We start from the raw sequence: 21,441 nt of genomic DNA, 5'->3' as shown, positions 1-21,441 counted from the left end.
TATTAATGTTTGATCAAAAGTTAGCCATAATGGGTTCAGTAAAGCTTACTCCAAGAGGGAGTAGGCATAGAGCAGAGAGAGATAAACACAGAAAACGTTGAGGAGTTGCCTCGACTAAGAGGGAGGGAGTGGGCTTCCATGGTCCCACAAGGAGGCACTATGGAAGCCCAATCCCACACCAATTTCACTCTCCTTAAAATTAAGTTCTCTTTTTGGTTTGCTGGATGTTTTTTATACTTCACTTTTAAGCTTCTCAGTTCTCTTTTTATCCTGTTGTTATTTGCCACAGAGGAAGTATGTTTTTATACATAAATAATGTAGGACTGCATGGCTTAGTTTCCTGACTTTTTTTTTAAAGAAATGATTTATTCAGTGGTTTCAAGTGATCATTTCCACAACTACAGTTTTTGGAAGCTATAGTATAAGTTACATAGAATGCTGTACTATATATATATTTGTCTATATCAAATAGACCTTGTATTGATATAGTATTGTCTTAAAGCAGAAGAGAATAATTAGATACCAGGTAAAATTATTCTATTATTTTTTTTGGGGGGGAGGGATTAGATATTTTTGGAATTGTAGCAGGGGCATATGCTTCTAATTTAGAAGCTCTCTAAGAGCTGTTAATTAAATTTTGTAACAAGCTCCAATATCAGTTACATGACCTGGAAAGTGTAGTCCACAAGCAGTGCTTTTAGACATGACCCATTAATGGCTATGGTCTTTCACAGTGTGACTACAGTGGATAGCACCTCTGGTAAAATTGTACTTTGATTTAAGAATTAATGGAAAGTATTACACTATGTATCGGTATATTTGCAATTCTAGAGTTTCATCTTATGTAGACAGTCTTGGTGTGACTTTGACCCTGTTAAATGCTTGACACCTATTTAATTTAACACAGCAGACACTTCGTAAGTACAAATTAAGCTTTTTGGCTTTCTTTTGGTTTAGTCAATTTAATGAAACCATTTTATTACACAATATGGTGTTGTTATCACGAGTGGGTGGCAAAAGGCAACTAGAACTTGTTGGCCTATCCTTGGAAGGATTTTTCCAGTGGTTGATCTGAGTTGTCAAAAAAGAGAAAAAAACATTTTAATGAAGTGCTTTCTTTAAAGCTTTGGGAAAATAGTTCTTATGTTCATTTTCGAACTTTCGATCAATTGGATGGTGCTTTATATTTTCAGTCTTGATTATTATTCCTTAAACATGCAGCGTGGATATTATGTTTAGGAAATAGATGCTAGTCGTTGTTTAGAAAGGATTAACATAAGGCAGCAATCAAACAGACTTGCATTAATTATGAGAGAGATTATTAAGCTTATGCAACCCAGGTAAACTGCTATCTGTTTTGGTGTCCCTAACATTTTGGTGGGGGTCTTGATCCATAGTGCCTTTCCCCCCTCACTTCAATCTCCTTTCTGCTTTGAGTTTAATGCTCAATTAAAGCTGTTTCTACTCTAGAGGAGATAGGTGCACACACAGTGCTCTCTCCTTGAAGCACACAGCTTTCCAAGGCATTTTAAGGAGGCAACCCCACTTCCCAGGGAAGGAAGAGCAATTGACCTGGAGCTATCCTACCCTGGGCTTCCTTTAAAAGGCCCTCTCTTTTCTCTTGATTTTCAAGGCCTGGAGGGGTGCCTTTATTTTCCTTTGGCACTTTCTAGTAGCTGCCTCCTCCCACACTCCACTTGTAACCGAAGGCAGCTGGTTTTCAACAGCCACTGTTCTGTTGTGGCTGGAAAAAACATGGAGGCTGAGCCCTTGCCATTACAGGCAATCCAACTAGCCGAACCAGTCGGATTAGCCAAAGGGAACCGGCCAATCGAATCCGTGCACAAGCCTAATGACTGAAGCTCTTGGTTGCATCTTTTTTTAAAAATCAGTTATTGGATAGCTTTCAAGAGGCACAAATTCCCCCTAAACACCATATCCTTTTTGATTTTGGAAGCTAAGCATGGTTATGCATGGTAATACTTGCATGGGCCCTGCCATGGGAAACCAGGTGTTACAGACTACAGAGAAGGGCCCTACAAAATCATTGGTCTATCTTATGTTGACAGGCAAATTGAAGGCACATGTTTATACATATGAGTTTGAAAAGTCTGGGTGCTATTCCTGGCATTAGTATCAATCAAAATTCTTCTTTTCTGTTGTAGCTTGTCCTGTGAGGAGAGAAATACAGAGATAGTTATTATTTTCAACCCTACCCCACATGGCAAAAATCATTGTGGAGGTAGATTTTCATTGGGAAAACTGGGCAGAGGGAAAGAACTAAATAACTACTTCATAGCTGCTCTAAACACGTTGATGGGTCCCTGAAATAAAGAAACGCGGTGTAGGAATTAAAAAAGAAGCAAGGGGATCCAGTCAGTTTTCCAGTGTTATATATTGTTTGGTCCTTTAGTTATAGTAGGTGAACAGTAAGTAAAGATCATAGCTGAATCAATTGGTAACATAGACCAGATGAACTTAAGCCAATACAGAACTTGGCAGAAACATACATTTTTGTTTTATTAAGGAACGATATTATCAAGACATTAGGAGACTTGAAAGCCCCAAATGAACTACTGATTCAGTGTGAAAATTGGTTGGCAGAATAGGAAACCATGTGGAAGCTTCTGTATGGAAAGAGTAGAAAGAAAATACTTTATCTCATCCCTGCCCCATATTGAGTCATACACAGCGTATGGTTTGTTTCTGTAGTTATAACATTTTGCAGGATGTTCTGAAACACAGAAAAGTTTTTCATGGGTGAAAAAAAGTTTCTGTCTTTTAAAAAGCGAAGTTGAGTGTTAAGACTTTCAAATCCCAAGAATACAGACTCTAGTGGCAGTATGGATCAGTGGTTAAAATGCAGCTTTATATTCTTTTTATTGCCAGCTCCTTATTTGAACCAAGAGTGAAAATAGTAGACTCAAGGTCTACTTATAAATAGAAACACACACTAACTCCAATACTTTTTTTAAAATCAAGGCTTATCTGTATTTCAAGAACTGTATGGATTGTGAACTTGATTTTCGTTTTGAGAATGCCATGTGAAGAATTAGCAATTAGCCATCAATACCTAGCAACAATAATAGTAATAACTTAATTTTCATATCCCGGCTCCATCCCCCGAAGGGATTCGAGGTGGCTTACACATGCAACAAAATGCTCACAGAACATCAAAGCAAAAAACATCAAAGCAAAAACAATCAATTAAAACAAAAAAAATACAATTAAAATAAAACAATCAGATAAAATCCAATTAAATAAAACATAGGGGTATAAAAACAGCAGCCTTAAAGCTTTAAAATGAGACACATCTGAAGTTTTTAGACATAAATTACATTTGTCCCAGGATGGGAAATAGAATGGCCTCTGGAGAAATTTATGTTGTAATTTTGATGCAGTTTTGTTTCTAAAAATCCAAATGCTTAAATTATAGCTTTGTCTTCCTCTGAACATGTGATGTACTCAGGTTCATCCTATGGCTCAGTGAGGATTTCAATCCTGGGTCCCTTCCACACAGCTGAATAAAATCCCACATTTTTTGCTTTGAACTGGAATATATGGCAGTGTGAACTGTGATAAAACAGTTCAAAGCAACGGGCGGCAGCCAGATTACTAACTGGTGCGACTTACAGAGAGCAGTCAACCCTCCTGTTTAAGGAGCTCCACTGGCTGCCGTTCATTTTCCGGTCCCAATTCAAGGTGCAGTTCTTACCTACAAAGCCCTGAACGGTTGGGACCCACCTACCTGCGTGACCGCATTTCTGTGTACGAACCCACACAATCTCTTCGATCATCTGGAGAGGCCCTGCTTGCGCTCCCACTTCTTTCGCAGGCGCGATAGGTGGGGACGAGGGAGAGGGCCTTCTCGGTGGTGGCCCCTCGACTCTGGAACTCACTTCCCAAGGACATCAGACATGCCCCAACATTGGCAGTCTTTAGGAGGAGCTTGAAAACGTGGTTGTTCCAGTGTGCCTTCCCAAAATAAGGAAAACTCTCAGCAAGTTGCCCTCAGAATGCACTTTACTACCGGGTTAGGATTGACTGCATTCCCTCATCTCTCTTTGAAAACCCTATACAAGTTATATCATACTCTACTCATGCCCAGCGTTTATTTTTTAATTTGTAAACAGTTACATTTGGCCCAGCCATAGGTTTTTAATCCTTTTGTGTTGCTATTTTTTGGTTATTGTTTATATGTTATTTATATTAATTGTACTGTATTTCCTGTTTTGTTTATTGCTTTTGTTTATTGATGTACTGTTGGGTTTGGCCTCATGTAAGCCGCTCCGAGTCCCTTGGGGAGATGGTGGCGGGGTATAAATAAAGTTTATTATTATTTATTATTATTATATTGTGGGATTTTCTGCTTTGATATTCTGGGTTATATGGCTGTGTGGAAGGGCCCCTGGTTTCCAATCACAGTCCAACACTCAGATCACTGTGACATGCTGCTTTCATTACCAGCAATAAAATGGTCACTCCTTCAATCAATTTGTTTTACATGTAGTAATGTGGGGACATATGTGCCATGTCTACCTAGAATGGGACCCCCCCCCCCCCATTTTTCTTAAATTTCCAAGGTTGAATGTTCCAGAGCATGTAGATTTGAGTATGAAGAAACAACAGAGTAGAAGGAAAAAAACTAGGTCTGTTTGAGAGTTTAATAATCAGGGAAAGAGGTACACCCGATAGTTAGCACTTATACGACTCCTTCCAGCCATGCTACATTACCCAGGAATGGTCAAAAAGAATGTTGTAGCATTTTTTCTCAAAATCACAATGTTTATCAAGACCAAAATGGGTTTAAAGTGTAATTCGTTACATGTAACAATGTTGCTGTAACAAATCACTTCAAAACTCTGACAGTACAAAGCACAGTATCATGCTTTTATAATTCAGTAGAATGCAAAATATTCCAAGCCTCATTAAAATGGTATGGAAAACAAAGTCACAGAAACGAGCCCTAAATCATTTGCTAGTTTTTCTTGAGCTGAGTAGACTCATCGAATCCATTGCAGAATAATGTCAACACTTATTTAAATTTGATTCACTGGGACTACTTTTATTGGGGCTAATAACTGGATTGAGACTAAAGTGTTTACAGGTAAATTGTAACTTTAAAAAAAAACTGTAATGTGACCTCAGTGGAATAGTAGAACCAAAGAATCATGGAATAATGTAATCTAGGAATAGTAGTGATTAAAAAAAATAACAGGCAGCCAAATAATTTATGGATCAATTACTTTATTAATCCATCTGGTATGATGACTGCTTTATTTATTTGACTAAAAAGTATGTGAAGCATTTGAATTTGTTAATATGTTACATTGTGAGCAATTTGTTTTGTTAAGGGGACAAGCAAAAAGCGTATGCTATTTATTTTTGTCCAAAATCCAGTAAAAGGTAGATTCCAAATGACTACCATATGTGTAAAGCATTTGCTTTGAACAGTAAAGTTATTATAGATAGCAGAATAATTTGTTTCAATTACATTTCTTCAATATATATGTGTGTTATTATAACTTTCTGTTTTACTGAGGTAGTTTAGAAAATCTTCTATTTTAAAAAGAAGTAATTGAAACTGGTCAGTGTTTCAAATCTATAAATTTAATAGAGATCATGGTGTATAAGGCAAATACAGTAGTGGTAGAGAAATAAAAGTTAAATCCTCCTCCACAAATGGTAACCAAAACAACTGATAATGTTCTAATTTAAATATTTAGAAAATTACAGAAAGCTATCTGGATCAACAACAACAACAACAACAAAACTTTATTCAGAGCGGTTTCCAAGTAACATCATCATACAAAGTAGAAGTTCATTTTATTCTAAGTTCAAAATAAATGGCACTGTATTCTACTGTTCCATTCTTCTTTCAGAGTTGGTTCAAATAACTGTGTCGGTGCAAGTAATTGGGCTACTGTGATATCAGTCACTCGCCAATTACACTATGTGATGCCACAATACAAATCTTGACTTCATTGCTTTTTATCAATTTGATTAAGTTATTGGAGATGCAGATAATATCACTCACCTCTTTTTTTGGTTATATCTCAGTAAGATTTAGCCAATACCATGCAGCTTGGACGGGTACCTGGGTGTAGGAATGAGCTGGATATAAAAATTAAATCCCAGAAAAATGGAGGCTTTTTGAAAGAGTGATTTTCAGTCTGGGTGCTGTACAAATGAACTGTTTGGCATATTATAACTGAGTTTTTCTTGAATGAAGAGACCCCCGTGGATTACCTTTAGGGTGTCTTACAGCAGTGCCTCTGATGTGATTGTGGTTCATTTTTCAAGGTAAAGGAATTTTGTAGCATACTGTGTGTTTTTTAATGAATGTTTCATCTGTTGAAAGAGTGGAGAGGAATCTCCAAATCAAAGTTCTTCGGTGTAAATGAATGCCTGAAAAAACATATTTTAACAATAAGAAATTACATAAAATAAACTGAGTGCAGTTCTTTAGTCCTTCGAAATAGGTTTGGTGACATTTTCTTACATTAGACAACAATGTACTTAAAAATATTTTAGAAGCACTTCTAAGAAAAGAAAAGAGAGGCAAACATTAATGTTTTGTATTATTTTATGATGCTGTTCTGCTTTTTTCTTTTTGGAGCAGAAATCTGAGAGGAGTGATAGTCACACTGAGTGATAGTGGCCATCTGCAATGTTCTTACCTTGGCACAGATCCTTCTTTGTTTCAAGCTCCTAAAGTTGAAGCTAGAGATATAAATTATGAAGAATATGATGCAGAAATGAACAAACTGCAGAAAATAATTAGAGAAGCCAGAAAAACCAAAGGTACATTTCATTCTTTTCTTAAAAAACAACAACAAAACATTGATACAATGTATGCGTATCTCCCTGTTAAAAAGGAACTGAAGAAATTACATTCAATTCTTAATTAGATGAGTTTATTTTATTTTATTTATTTCTAGTATTTCTACCCTGTCCTTCTCAACCCCCGAAGGGGGACTCAGGACAGCTTACATTTGGCACAATTTCATGCCATTAAATATAACAAAACAATATAACATCAGTTAAAACAATAAATATAATATTAATTAAAACAATAAAAACAGCATTAACCACCATATCACCATTCCAGTCAAATTCCATATCCAAAGCACTATTTGTGCCTGCTGTCCAAAAGCCTGGTCCCAGAACCACAACTTCAATTTCTTCCTAAAAGACAGGAGGGATAAAGCCGATCTTACTTCGTTGGGAAGTGAGTTCCACAGGTGGGGGGCCGCAGCCGAGAAGGCCCTGTCTCTCGTCCCCGCCAGATGTATTTGCGACACTGGCGGAAACGAGTGCAGGGTCTCCCTGGGTGATCTTAAACTGCAAGGCGGGACATAGAGGGAGATGCATTCAGACAAGTAAGCTGGGCCAGAACAGTATAGAGCTTTATAGACAAAATCAGCACTTTGAATTGAGTTCGGAAGTGGATTGGCAGCCAGTGGAGCTGACATAACAAAGCGGTGGTGTGCTCCCTATATGTCGCACCAGTTAGTAATCTTGCTGCAGCCCGTTGGACTAGTTGAAGTTTCTGAACAGTCTTCAAAGGTGGCCCCACATAGACCACTGTTGTCTCCTTTTTGATGACCCACTCCTTCAGCTGTCTTGAATTATATCCAAAATGTGTATGTTCAACGTGTGGTCTGCTCTTTCACAATTTATTAAAACCAAATTAAAACTCAGTTTAAAATACCCCAAATTAAACGATACTAAATTAAAATTTAACCAATTGTTGACAGTGTGCTGGACTCTAATCTGTTGAATAAGCTAGGGACGCCTTTATTAAGTGACATGCACAGATATAAAGTATATGGTTTCAGAAAATGTATCAAGATAGTTAGATATAGGTCATTCAGTTTTTATTCTTACATAGAATATAGAATAAGTTGATAATATGCTAATATGTTAATTTTAAGAATATTATACTTAAGAGTATGTGTCTGTTGCACTGCAGGCCTGGAAACACCAATGACCACAGCACCACACAAGAGTTCAGAGTATAAGCAAACGGTTTATTGTAAAAACACATAAAATATATGAAAAATAAGGAATAAAGAAAGAAGCTGTATAATTAAAAAGGGTTAGCAATAGGTGATAACCAAACAATAATCCAAATGTCTCATGTAGATCCTGAGGTAACACAGTCTAGGAATAGCCAAAAAGTCACAAGTACAACAAAAGTTATACTTAGGCATGTCTTCCCTGTTCCACCTTTGGGGCTGTTTTTGACAACCCTTTCCTTTGGAGGCCTGATCACTCTGGCTTCACTTTGGTACAAAATTAAAAACGTGGTTTTCTTAAATCATGACAATCTAATGGTTTTATCAAAATCTGCACAGACACGTTATTTTGCATTCTTGTAACTTACCATAAATTGTTAAATTGATTAGTGTGTTTTAATGTGAAAATTATTATTTTTAATTTTAAAAAATATGGATTCTGTTTGCATGCCATTTTGTGATACAGGTGGCATATTCTTTAATAAGTAAAACAAATAGATTTGCATGCCATGCAGATGGGACCCATATAGAATCATAGAGTTGGAAGAGACCTCATGGGCCATCCAGTCCAACCCCCTGCCAAGAAGCAAGAAAATTGCATTCAAGGCACTGCCGACAGATGGTCATCCAGCCTCTGTTTAAAAGCTTCCAAAGAACGAGCCTCCACCACACTCCGCGGCAGAGAGTTCCACTGCTGAATGGCTCTCACAGTCAGGAAGTTCTTCCTAATGTTCAGATGGAATCTCCTTTCTTATAGTTTGAAGCCATTGTTCCATGTCCTAGTCTCCAGGGCAGCAGAAAACAAGCTTGCTCCCTCATCCCTATGACTTCATCTCACATATTTATACATGGCTATCATGTCTCTTCTCGGTCTTCTCTTCTTCATATGCATATTGGGGTGGATCTGATGTACTGATGTCTTATTGTTTCGTTGTGTCTTATAACCTGTTTTTAATTAATTTTAATGGGTTTAATTATCTCAAATTATTTAATCATTTTACAATTATTTATATATTTTTCTTATGTTTGTATGCATGTTTAATTAATTATGATTTTAATCTTCTGTAAACCTCCTTGGGAAATAGGCAGGGTATATATCATATTTCATTGATTCTTCTAAGACACACTTCTCCCCATCAAGGTTTTGATGGAATCCTACAGTCTTTTTAAAAATTTCATATGTTTTGCTGTCATGTTTATTTAGCATGTATATGCCACCTGTATCACAAAATGTCATGCAAACAGAATCCATTTTTTTTTAAATTTAAAAAATAATAATTTACACATCCTAGAGACATTTTTTAAATTTCATATGCTTTGCTCTCATGTTTATTTAGCATTTTCACCATATGTGTTGTACAGGGGATATCATCGATGATTATAAATGTTACTGGTGATTAAATCATTTATTTTCAGCATGTAGTTGTTTAGTATGAACTATTGTATTGAAATGTTGGTGTAAATTTCCTGATTTGTTTTATTTCTTGCAGACATTGTGCCTAAATCTGAAAAAAGTGAAGATATTTCGCTCAGTGTGACTGTCTTGCCCGATTTGGATTCAGTGTCTGTGCGTAAACCTGAAAGTTTGTCTGTCTGTCTGTCTGTCTATCTATCTATCTATCTATTTATATGAAACATTTATATTTCGCCCTTTTTACCCTGCAAGGGACTCAGGGTGGAGCACAACATATATACAGCAAGCATGGACGTAAAACTATAAATAAAAGCATACATTAAAAGCACTTATATCTACTTTAAAATCAGCTGTTTAAAACCATCTCTAAACACCCATTATTGCCTCATTGCACTTCTCCAAAGGCTTGGTCCCACAGCCAGGTCTTTACCATCTTTGTGAAGGACAGGAGAGAGGGGGTTGATCTAATCTTGCCAGGAATGGAGCTCCATAGTTGGGGGGCAATCACTGAGAAGGTCCTCTCTCTCATCCCTACCAAATGTGCCTGTGATGGCGTCGGGACCGAGAGCAGGGCCTCCCCAGAAGATCTTAATCTTCGTGGTGGTTCGTAAAGGGTGGTTCGTAAATGTTTGGACAAGTAAACTGGGCCAGGGCCTTTTAGGGCTTTATAGACCAAAGCAAGCACTTTGAATTGTGCCAGGTAGTAAACAGGTTCTGTGCTAGCAAATGTCTGTGCTAGTTCAGTAGGGTAATCTTGTTCCCATAGAAATATATTATTCATCTAATAATATGAATATTTGCCCAGTAGAGAAATTCCTTCTAGTTATTGCATCTTAAGGATACATGTGATATTTTAGAAACGTCTTTAGTCCTGAAACTTGTAAACGGACTGTTTATGTCAGGTTTTGATCCATAACTGGAATTACTTTTTTCTATGATGGAGAAAACTATAATCCAGAAGAGTTTCCCCACTGAAGGAAAGGGGTGACATGATACACAGAATTAAACAAATTCTGATTTCTGCCTGCATCATTAAACAAAAGCTGCAGAAATCTTTCGTATGACATATTTTTAGAAGTAGTAGTGACCACAGAAAAGGAGAATAGCTATCATTCCTGTTCTACTTTTTTCCTGCAGTGAGATTGTTCCATTTGTGAATTTTGGGACTAGTCCACAGTTTTGAAAAATATAAGAGCTCATTCAGACCAGTAAATTAAAGATTTGTCATTGGTTTTTAATACCTTCTTTTAAAACAAATGGAAAGCAAATTTTGTTCTTTCTTTCTTTCTTTCTTTTATGAGTAATTTTAAACAGATTTTGAAGAGAAACCACATTTTTGTATATTTGAATCTTGAATTATTTCATGACTTCAGATTTAAAATACAGTATAATGTATTCACTCCTGTGTGACACTTGCTCTCACTTTATTTTGTTCACAGCAAGCCACTGATAGTGAGGTTACAGGAGAGGTGGTTCCTTCCTCATCTATTAAGGTATTGTGCCTTAATCAGTAGAAAAAATTTAAAAAGTACTACCATTTTATGTATCATCGCCTTATTCATTTCCCCAGAATTATTATGCAGAAGATTTTTCTTTCCTTTCTCTTTTTTTGTCAATCTTTCTATTAAAATAAAAAAATCCCACTTATTCTCCTTCCGGCTTTTCTTACCCGCTCCCCTTGTTCCTGATTTTTTTACTTACAGTTTCCTCTTCTAATTTCTATAGCCTATAGGCTCCAATTTCAAGTTTTATTCCTCCTGTAATTGGAAGGTTTTTTGCTGACAGATTTTTGCCATGTTTGTTCTGCCTTGGTGAGGTCCATTCTATTTCTAATGGCTTCTCATTTAAATCTACACTTCTTCCATAAGGAGGTGGGCATGTTGATTAGAATCAAATCCAACAATATTTAATTTAACTGTTGTTTCTTCCACGTTCTGAAGAATAGAATAATATGCAAAGCTGGTGAGAAAAAATTTGTACCTTACATTTTTGGCTCAATTTGATTTTCCACAAATATCAAGTTGGTGGAACTCTTTCATGTTTAGTTATTCATCTTAGAAAGGTACCATCCAAATCTTTGGTCTGGCTTAGAGGCCTATAGTAGGCCCCACACAATTATGCTCCATTGTTTCTCTCATAGGTTACCTCAATCAGGCTTCCTTGGTGGTGGGAATAAGTTTAAGTGATGTGTAGAGATCACAGTAAAGAAGAGCAGGTTGCTTTCTGTACCTCTGTTCCTTTATATAGCCATTTGTACATTCATACAGCCCCTATTTCATATATGATTTGGTGCCATGCTGTGTGAGAGGATTTTCTTTTTTCACTTAGTTTCAACAGGCCCTTGTGGCTGAAACAGAACTGAGTGGAAATATGCATTGGGAGCATGTGCTCTTTGATAGAGCGCAGATGGGTCACTTCCTAATTTGGGATGCTCTCAAATGAGGTCTTCCACAGGCAACCCCACCCCCCTCTTTTGACTAAATGTCCAGATGCCATTCAGAGAGTCAGTTACAGATAAGTGATTCTTAATATCAATTTTACTCAGAAATACTGTAATTCTTCTATATGATCTATGACTCACACTAATTGGGTTTTCTGCATGTGCATAGTACATATTTTGGAACCTTTTAGAACAATGTAATAAATACTTTGCGTATAACTTGGTCTAGTCCCTATACAGTTACACAGAGGGTTTCCCTCCTAAACCCTCATTCCCTTTTCATCCACCACAGCAAGAATGTTTCTCATTTTTCTCGCTGATTAAGATTTGGTTACAGTTTTTTTTTTCTGAAAATTGCATTTTGGCCTTGATTTATGATGATTTGATTATTAGAATTTGGATTGGATTGGGCATATTGTTGGTGCCCATTTGTATCTTGGTGATACATCTTCCAGGGATGGAGAATGTCATGGCAGACTGTCTGAGCCAGGCAACTCTGTCATGTCACAAATAGAGAGTATAACCAGGCACTGTCTACAAGATCTTCAATGTGTGTCATCTCTGAACAAACAGCACAAGATCTTCTTTTTCAGAGCCGGCAGAGGGAGAATCTCATGATGCATTCCTGTTCATTTGGGAAGGACATGTCATGAATGCCTATTCACCATTTCATCTCATCATGAATGTGATTGCCAAGATTTGTCAGGATACAGGGCCAGATCTATTCTGGTCTTCTATGCTGACACAGACAACTGTGGTTTGCTTCTCTGATTAATTTCTCCGAAGAGAATTATTTGAGGTTGCCATCTTGCTTGATCCTTTCACAATCTGTGAGTGCATGATGAGGTTTCTTTACCTGCAGAACGTTAAGGTCACTGCCTAGAGAAGTGTTTCTCAAACTCTGCTCCTCCAGGTGTTTTGGACTTCAGCTCCTAGAAATCCCAGCCAGTTTACCAGCTGTTAGGAATTATGAGAGCTGAAGTCCAAAACATCTGGAGGAGCAGAGTTTGAGAAAGAGTTGCCTAGAGGCTTGTCCACTGACATTTTGGTCAGATCCTATCATTGAAGCAGCCCATAATCTGTCCGCACCTACAAATGGACCAGGTTCAGTGACCCTTCAGTCAAAACATGTTGCTCCAGCACGACTGCACATGTTCTGGACTTGTGGTTTCATTATCTGATGAAAGTATCTCTTTGTCCACCATTAAATGCTGTTTATTAGCAGGCTCTTAGCATTTCCTGTGCGTTGGCAAGCTTTCTTATTTCCTGAAACCCTTAGTAAAGAGATTCCTAAATGGGTATTAGAACTTAAACCCAGCTGTGCTTGGGCCTACTGCCCAGTGAAATTTGTAACTAGTCCTCTACCAACTTGTCAGGAGGCTCTTCAAGACCATGGCTTCTTGTGACTTGAGATTGCTAACTCGAAAAACTACTTTCCTTGTTGTAATTACCTCTACCAGGAGTGCAGGAGAGCCTTGAACACTAAGAGAAGGTCAACTTTACTTGTGCTTCCGTAAATACAGTGTGGTTCTTAGATCAGACATTTCCTTTTTACCAAAGGAAGTTTCACTTGAACCATTGTACTCCCTGAATTTATGCAGAACCCTACATCTGATTGGACATCTGAAGAGTGCTGCCATTTTATTTTGATTCCATAGCTTCCTTTCGGACATTGCAGAGGCTTTTTCTTCGCTTCTTGCCCAAGAAAGGATTTCCAGTCTCAGTCCAATGTCTCTCCAAGCAGCCGCTTGTTTGGCCTATCGATTTGCAGGCAGGTAACCTCCGGTCCATTGGAGGCCTTTTGACAAGGTTTGCCTCTGCATGACATCTGTAGGGTGGCCATCTGGTCCTGGCCTTTTATGTTCATTTCACATTATAGACTGGGCACAAGCTCCCAGGCAGAGGTTGCATTTCAAAGGGCCGTGCTCTTCTCCTTTGTTGCATGGCACCCCCCTATTACTATCGGGTTAGTAATTTGCTAATCTCTTGTTTGTGTGAGTCACAGAGATCACAAAGGAGAACAGATTGTTTACCTGCAACTGGTTCTTTGAGTGGTCATCTATGACCTCACACCCATCGTCTCCTCTTTGTGACCTACCTTCTGTAGCTCCTTTGCTGCTGCTTTGGTGCTCAGGAAACTGAGGACTTAGGCAGAAAGTATCTTGGGTGAGTGGGACTACTGCTAAAACGCATATTATGCTGCTTTAGAGTTTACAAAGCACGTACTGCGCAGGCACAGATAATCCCATTTGTGTGAGTTCACAGATGATATAGAGAATCACAGTGAAGAACCTGTTCTTTTTCTACCAAAGTCCTCACAGAAGTCCCTAAAAGCCTTCAGTGTCTCAAAAAATATTTTATTCCAGACCTATCCATTTTTTGTAAACATGTACTGCTTGTTTACAAATCTTCACATTTACTATTTGATTGTAGTTGCTAGCATTGTGATCAGCCTTTGCAAACTTCTTTAAATATTGCCAAATATTTCATTTGGTTTGCTAATATTCCTTTAATGAGTCGGAGCAACAGCTTGTTTGCTAAGCTATAACATTATGCTTTGAGTTCTAATTTACTAGAATTTAAAATGTTCTAAAAGTAAAAGTGTCATAAAATTAATGTAGACAGGAGAACCACAAAATTAATTAAACTACAGTTGTCCTTCCATATTTGCATTGTTGATTATGCATGGACTTGAGTTCTCTTTAGGAATTTCTAGATTCTCCAGTGCAATTCTGTGATCAACATCTGACAAAAGTCTTCCTGTAGAACCTATAGATTCCTAGAGAGGTATTCTCTCAGGTAAAAAGAGTCTTTTATGCACAGTTTATCTACTTTTGTAGTGGTCCTGTGCCCCCTAACATGTGGGAATATGGAGGGCTGACTGTATGTTCTCACTGAAGTGAAACAGAATGTTAATGATTGTATAATTTTAGTGAAGAAGCATTTGATTCATACAAATAAATATTTCTGAGGATAATCCCTATTTCTGACATAATACAGTTGTCATTAATTTATTTTGTATTTATTATTCTCAGTCATGTGCTGCTATTTTCTAATTGTAACTCCAACAGATCAGAGTTGAAAGCAGACAGCTGATGCTTATAAAATTAACAGTACATGTACAATCACCATTAGCACTGACTCAGGACAAATTCATCTTTGAATTAGGTAAGTTCCTCTAATTTAAGATACATCTTTTTTGATCTTTTAATATTACATAGCATTTGTAAAAAAATGTTTAATAAAGTTAATTAAAATATGTAATGCCTTACTATTCCTATGAAGATAGTAGGTTGGATTTTTTATTAAAAAGAATGAGTAGTTTCAACAGAGAAGAGAGCATTTGTAAATAATTCTATGGAAATGAGAACTTATTTTGTCACCATGAATTAAATTAGTTGACATCAATACGGATTCAGCTACTATTATCATATATGTCAGAAGAAATCATAAAATTCTTAGCCATTGATAGGGCTATGATTATTTTCTCCTTCAAAAAAAGAGTACTGTTGATGCCATGCAGGCAGCTATATATGCTCTAATATAAACTCTGTGTGAAAAGATTGAGATCAAGGTTGATCATGTGATATTTCATGTATCCTTGGATAACACAGTTCAACAAAAAAAAACTTTTTATGTCTTGGTTTTTAGGCTTGTTACTTGGATTATTTGGAGCATTGAATCAGAAAATAGCATTGGATAGACCACCTCAGCTTTGTTTTCTTTAATATAGTTATCTTAAAATATACCCATATTAACTTGAGTCTAATGCTCATCTTTTTTGGCTAAATTACATTGCTTCGCCACTGATCTGCCTCCCAAGTGGCCTTGGGGACTTTCACCTCCTCTATGCCCAGTCCCATGCAGTTTCCAACTGGCCTCATTCACAAGGCCTTCATAAAAGCTCTGACAGAGGGGAATGGCTTCCCAAATGGCCTCATTCATGTTGCCTCCCTCCCTGACATATGCCTCTGCTGCTGAGTGCATTGCATTCAAGGGCAAATCCATTTTTTGTAATGTGCACCTTCAGTGTTGAAGTATGTATTATGTTTGATTGTGCAATATAATCGAGCAAATATGGTAGTAATCTTAGATATGGTGACTGGCAGATGCATGTGTTTTGATCTCAAAAACTAGTGCTGATAGGGGAAATCCAATGCCATTTTTGGAATCAGCAGGTCAGATATACCCAGAAACAGGGATAACATTTGAAGCACCAAAATGTGTGTTGACCAGCCTGGATTCCGTACATGTGAAATGATCTTCATATGAGGAAGGATGCACTTGTACTTCCCAGTTAAATTGATCAATTGATTTTAGCTATCGGGACTTTTTAAAAAGTTAGTTTTACAGTACTGGGGTTTTAAATGTGGAGGTCTATAGTACCCTTTTCAATCCTGTTTAGTTAATACTGAGAAGGTCTACAGAGAGCAAAGTATATCCCTAAGAGAAGCTTCTAATGATTTAAAGAGAACCTGTCCTTTCCCTTAGAGCAATAGCTTCATAAAGGTTCTGTCTACTTGTAGGTGGAAATGTTGCCTAGCAATTGACTTCTTTTGAAGTCAAAGTATGTAACACCATTTCCATCTAGCAAATAGTATCCTCATTACCTAAGATGCTCCAATGATAATGGCTGTTTATACTTACTTTTCTTGAGGTTGGTGTCAATTCTTTTACTGGTATTGTGACAATTTTTGGCTAATGCAGCCGTTCAGAGTCCTCAGATCCCCCCATTAAAAAACCAACTTATTTTAAGACCATTTTTTGCCTCAATGCTGCTCAAAGTCTTCCCACCACCGAGAAGGCCCCGTCTCTCGTCCCCACCAATCGGGGGAGGGGGGAGGGATTATAATAATCATTTGCCGTAATCTCCAGTGGAAACAAAGTGACATTCACATTTTTACACCAAATACTTTTATTACATCAGAACAAGAAATGCCAGACTTTTAAGCTGAGCTTGGAAAACTAAAAACAACTAAAGATCATACAGAGCTGGGCATGTTTAACCTGCAGAAGAGAAGGCTGAGAGGAGTCATGATAGCCATGTATAAGTATGGGAAGGAAAGTCATAGGGAGGAAGGAGAAAGCTTGTTTTCTGCTGCTCAAGAGACTAGGGCACGGAACAATAGTTTCAATCTACAGGAAAGGAAATGAAGACCTGAATATTAGGACAAACTTCCTAACTGTGAGAGTTGTTCAGCAGTGGAACTCTCTACCCTGGAGTTTGGTAGAGGCTCCTTCTTTGGAGGCTTTTAAACAGAGGCTGGATGGCCACGTTCTAGAAACATTGTCTCCTGACGTTTCACCTTCATCTGTGGCAAGCATCCTTAGAGGTTGTGAAGCAGTGTTGTGCTCCACTAATCCCAAACCGCTCCAAAACAGAAAAATGGCCAAATTAGCAGCCAAAAGTAATATTGCATCACTTTGAATCTGCTGAAATGTTGTGGCCCACTGGTTGTGGATAAGAAGGGAAAATGATTCCCATTACATTTCCATTTGCCCATCCCTGCAATAGAGCTGAAATAACTGTTGGTTTGTGAGGAAAGAAATCTGCTGCACTGTTCTAGAGGAGTGCATTGAATTGGACAGAATTTGGTATAGCATTGGTAACAAGCTTGTAACGCTTTTACAGTCATAGAAAATAATGCTTTGGAATTTTGCACCTTAGGAGCCCATGTGCTAGACCTATGTACTGGGGAGGTGATGCTGTGCTTCGTTCGTGTGTTTGTCTGGGGGAGGTGTCCACTAAATTGATTATTAACATCTTATTATAGTGTTTCTCTGAAAATAATTAGTTACAGAATAAAATCCTCTTTTTTCAATGTATGCATTTTACCCAGCATATCAATTCAATCAATCAATTAATAAATAAATAAAGACTGTATTATTTGTAAAAAAACACACACTTGTATTAATTGGGAGGAGTAAATAATAAATTACTGTTGATGCTGTTATAGACACTTTATTTTCAAGTTCATGTTTCCAGTTATTTTTTCTGTTTTTGTTTCTTTGTGTTTACAGAACCATATGTACCTAAAACACTTCTAGTCTCTGCCTTTCTAAAAGGGAACAGTCCACCAGCAGATCTGGAAGGTAGTGCTCTAGCTTCATTCAGCACCCCAACAGGTAAATAGGAATATGTGTATAAAAAAAAAAGGGGGGGGGGTATATTTTCACTTTCATTCTTAATTTTACTTACTGTATTGGCCTTTCAAGACAAAATATTTAGTGTTTTTTGTTATAACATGTAGTATGGAATCAGTTGAATTACCCTCCCTCATTCAACTCAAATCAGTTTTTTTACAGTCCCAAACCAGAAAAGACCAGTCCTTAAAGAATTAGACCTTAATTGTAAGGGTTAGAAGTTTCTGTCTATTGTTCTGGTATTTATTTATGGTATTTATATTCCGCCCTTCTCACCCCGCAGGGAACTCAGGGCGGATTACAATGCACATATACATGGCAAACATTCAATGCCATTAGACATTTTTTTTTTTATCGTGTCAGGAGTGACTCCTGGTGTGAGAGAATTGGCCGTCTGCAAGGACGTTGCCCAGGGGACGCCTGGATGATTTGATGTTTTTATCATCCTTGTGGGAGGCTTCTCTCATGCCCCCGCATGAGGAGCTGGAGCTGATAGAGGGAGCTCATCCGCCTCTCCCCGGATTCGAACCTGCGACCTGTCGGTCTTCAGTCCTGCCGGCACAGGGGTTTAACCCACTGCGCCACCGGGGGCTCCGCCATTAGACATACAACACACACACACATATATATAGACAGACACAGAGGCAATTTAACATTCCAGCTTTCCGGCTTCATGAGGATATGCTCGATTCTGGCCACAGGGGGAGCTGCCACTTCACCGTCCACTTGTGACATCAAGTCCTTAGTGGAGTACTTTCTCATTTTTACACACGCTGCTGGAAGGTTCTTTTAATGGTTGCTTATCCTTTGGATCCATAATTTGTATTACCCTATAGTGTATCATGCTAACAGCTCCATTCCTTTTATGAGTGGCCATGATAGGTGATTGATACAGATTTTCTTTAAGAAAAAAAAGTCAAGTGCAGCACTCAGACATAAGCTTATAGCAAAACCACCGTACGCTATCTAATGATATGCTTTTAGCTTTTCAAGCAGATTATTCATTTTTAGTATACATGGTTTTATGAAATAGTGAACTGAATTGAAGTTTTTCAGAATTAAAAAGACTCTAACAACCAAGGTAGATTTAGTGCATAAATAGACTAAAATTAGTACTCGTTGAGTATCCCTTATCCAAAATGCTTAGATACCTAAGCAAATTTTGATGGCAATTTTATATAATGGTTCTAATAATTTTATGCACGAAATAGTATTTGTTTACACTGAACCACCAGAAAGCATTTCACCTACCATCTCAGCCACCCACATGGCCGTTTTCAGATTTTGGAGGATTTTGAGTTTCCAGATAAAGCCTGTACTATTAATATTTTGAGGAAGAAAAATCGAAGCTGTCTGTATATATATGTGATAACAGAAAATTAAATATGATGTCAAGTTAATCGATTGTCTGTGGAACCATGTGTGCATAATTTCTTTGCAACATATTGACAATAACAAGTAATGACTCACCTACAATTAGCCACCACAGAGCTACTGGTTGTTTACAAATTCATAGACAGATGATGGGGAACCTGTGCGTCTCCAAATGTTATTAGACTCTGACTTCCATCAATTACAGGCAGTGGTCAGGGATGAGGTGAGTTGTAGTCTTAAGAACACCTGAAGAATTAGTAGTTCTCCATTTCTGATGCAGGGGATCTACACAATGGCCCTAATGAGTCACAGGGATGGCAATTATAACAGTGTACTTACTAAATCAATTTATTTAAAGTACAATATAGTATAATGCATTGTGTTGACAGGTCATTACACATTTTTGAGAGCCTGATGCAATTCTAATAGGCATTTCTGTTGAATATTACTAAGGTACCAAGTCTTCCTTCTAGTGTTTGTAGATGACATACTTAACACTAGTAGTGCTGACCTATTATGGGCATGAAAAGACTTGGTATAAGGCTAGAGTGGAATAATGAGAACCACTGAAGTTACAGCTCCTTTCTGGCCCTTTTCCTTAGTTGCCTCTGGACAAATCATCTGAGCCTCAAGAAATCTGGAACCTAATCAGTCTTCTCAACTCTAGCCATTGATTTCAAATGTCTGTAGCAGCTTTTCTTCATCAAGATGACTAATATGTTATACATATGCTCATGCAGATAATTTAGGATTACATATCCTTTGTTAGACAAGCACCATCAGTCCACTGTGCAGCCTTTCAAAAACAAATTTTCAGGTGTTTACAGAAAATGGCCCAATCCCTCTCCCAAGCCTATGCTGGGTGTGAGAAAGTGCAGATTTTGGACTGTATGTAGCTTCTGAATCCGACTTGTTCTGTTCCCAGTTCTCCACAACATCCCATTTTTTAAAAATGGTAAGGATTTAGGGATGATTTTGATCTCTGCCTTATGTATCTCACTACTTACTTTCCTTTGTGTCCTGTCTAGACACAGTGGCAGACTTCTGAAAGTTACAGGTATACTCTGAGGCTTGACTAATCAAAGCCATACCTTTCTGCAGCCTCAGGTTATCACCACTCAAGTGGATAACCAAAACCTGGGTGGGGGTCAGAGCAATCCAAGTTATTATATCCCCCTTCTCCCAAACCATTAGACAATTGCTCATTTGTTCCGTCCCAGGTAAGAGCTTAATTGACTAGTCTGTGTTTGCTGCACTGACTAGTAGATCATATTCTACATGCGGATCAACACTAGGCTCTGGTCTGACAGTCTCCTTATACCTACAAAACTGTTTCAGCATAACTTTTACAGGCTTAGTGTCTAAGTCAGGCCTGCACAACTTGTGGCCCTCTAGGGGTTTTGTCCTTTAGCTCCCAGAATTCCTGAACATTGAACAAGCTGGCTAGGGTTTTTGGGAGTTGGAGGCTCAAACACCCGGAGGGCCGCAAGTTGTGCAGGCCTGGTCTAAATGAATAAATTACTTAATGTAAGCAATGGAATGCCAGCAATACAGGGACTAAATTGTTCTTGAGCTAAATTCAGTGATGACAGCAATGTATTTTGTATTGTATTTGTGAATTGTTAGGCATCGAATTGTGCCTTTTGTAAGCCGCCCTGAGCCCCCCCTAGGGGGTTGAGAAGGGCGGGGTAGAAGCACTCCAAATAAAATAATAAATAATAACCCCAATATGGATTAAATATGTCACAAATGTATAGTTCTCAAAGTCCAGTCTGAACTGTTGCCTGGAAATTACTAGCCCAAATTAATGCTGCATAATGAACAGCATTAGATAGTGTGTACTGAAACTATTTTCTGCCCGAGTTTCCAGAAAACCAGATAGCTCTGCAACACCCACTCAATAGAACGATGCATCACTGAACTCTCCCAGGTTCAGAATCTTCCCACTTCTTTCTTCGGTACAATCCCCAGGATTGAAGCACACAAGTTTGACACAGGAGTGGATAAGCTAAACCTTTCTAACTTGCCTTTGAATTTCTGCATGAACA

General features: G+C 37.9%; 1 protein-coding gene across 2 annotated transcripts in view; it reads left to right on the top strand.

Annotated features, from left to right (window-relative positions):
• The window catches only part of BBS9 (Bardet-Biedl syndrome 9), a 230,301-nt gene that overhangs the window by 33,238 nt on the left and 175,622 nt on the right, over positions 1-21,441 (top strand). For both annotated transcript variants that reach the window (XM_060781629.2, XM_060781630.2), the window contains exons 10-14: positions 6,623-6,804; positions 9,512-9,588; positions 10,875-10,928; positions 14,947-15,043; positions 17,897-18,001. In XM_060781629.2, coding sequence (XP_060637612.2) covers positions 6,623-6,804; positions 9,512-9,588; positions 10,875-10,928; positions 14,947-15,043; positions 17,897-18,001 — 515 coding nt within the window. The remainder of the gene's footprint in view (positions 1-6,622; positions 6,805-9,511; positions 9,589-10,874; positions 10,929-14,946; positions 15,044-17,896; positions 18,002-21,441) is intronic.

This window comes from Anolis sagrei, chromosome 6 (assembly GCF_037176765.1).
Source record: "Anolis sagrei isolate rAnoSag1 chromosome 6, rAnoSag1.mat, whole genome shotgun sequence".
NCBI lineage: Eukaryota > Metazoa > Chordata > Lepidosauria > Squamata > Dactyloidae > Anolis > Anolis sagrei.
This window is presented reverse-complemented; position numbering and strand designations above follow the sequence as displayed.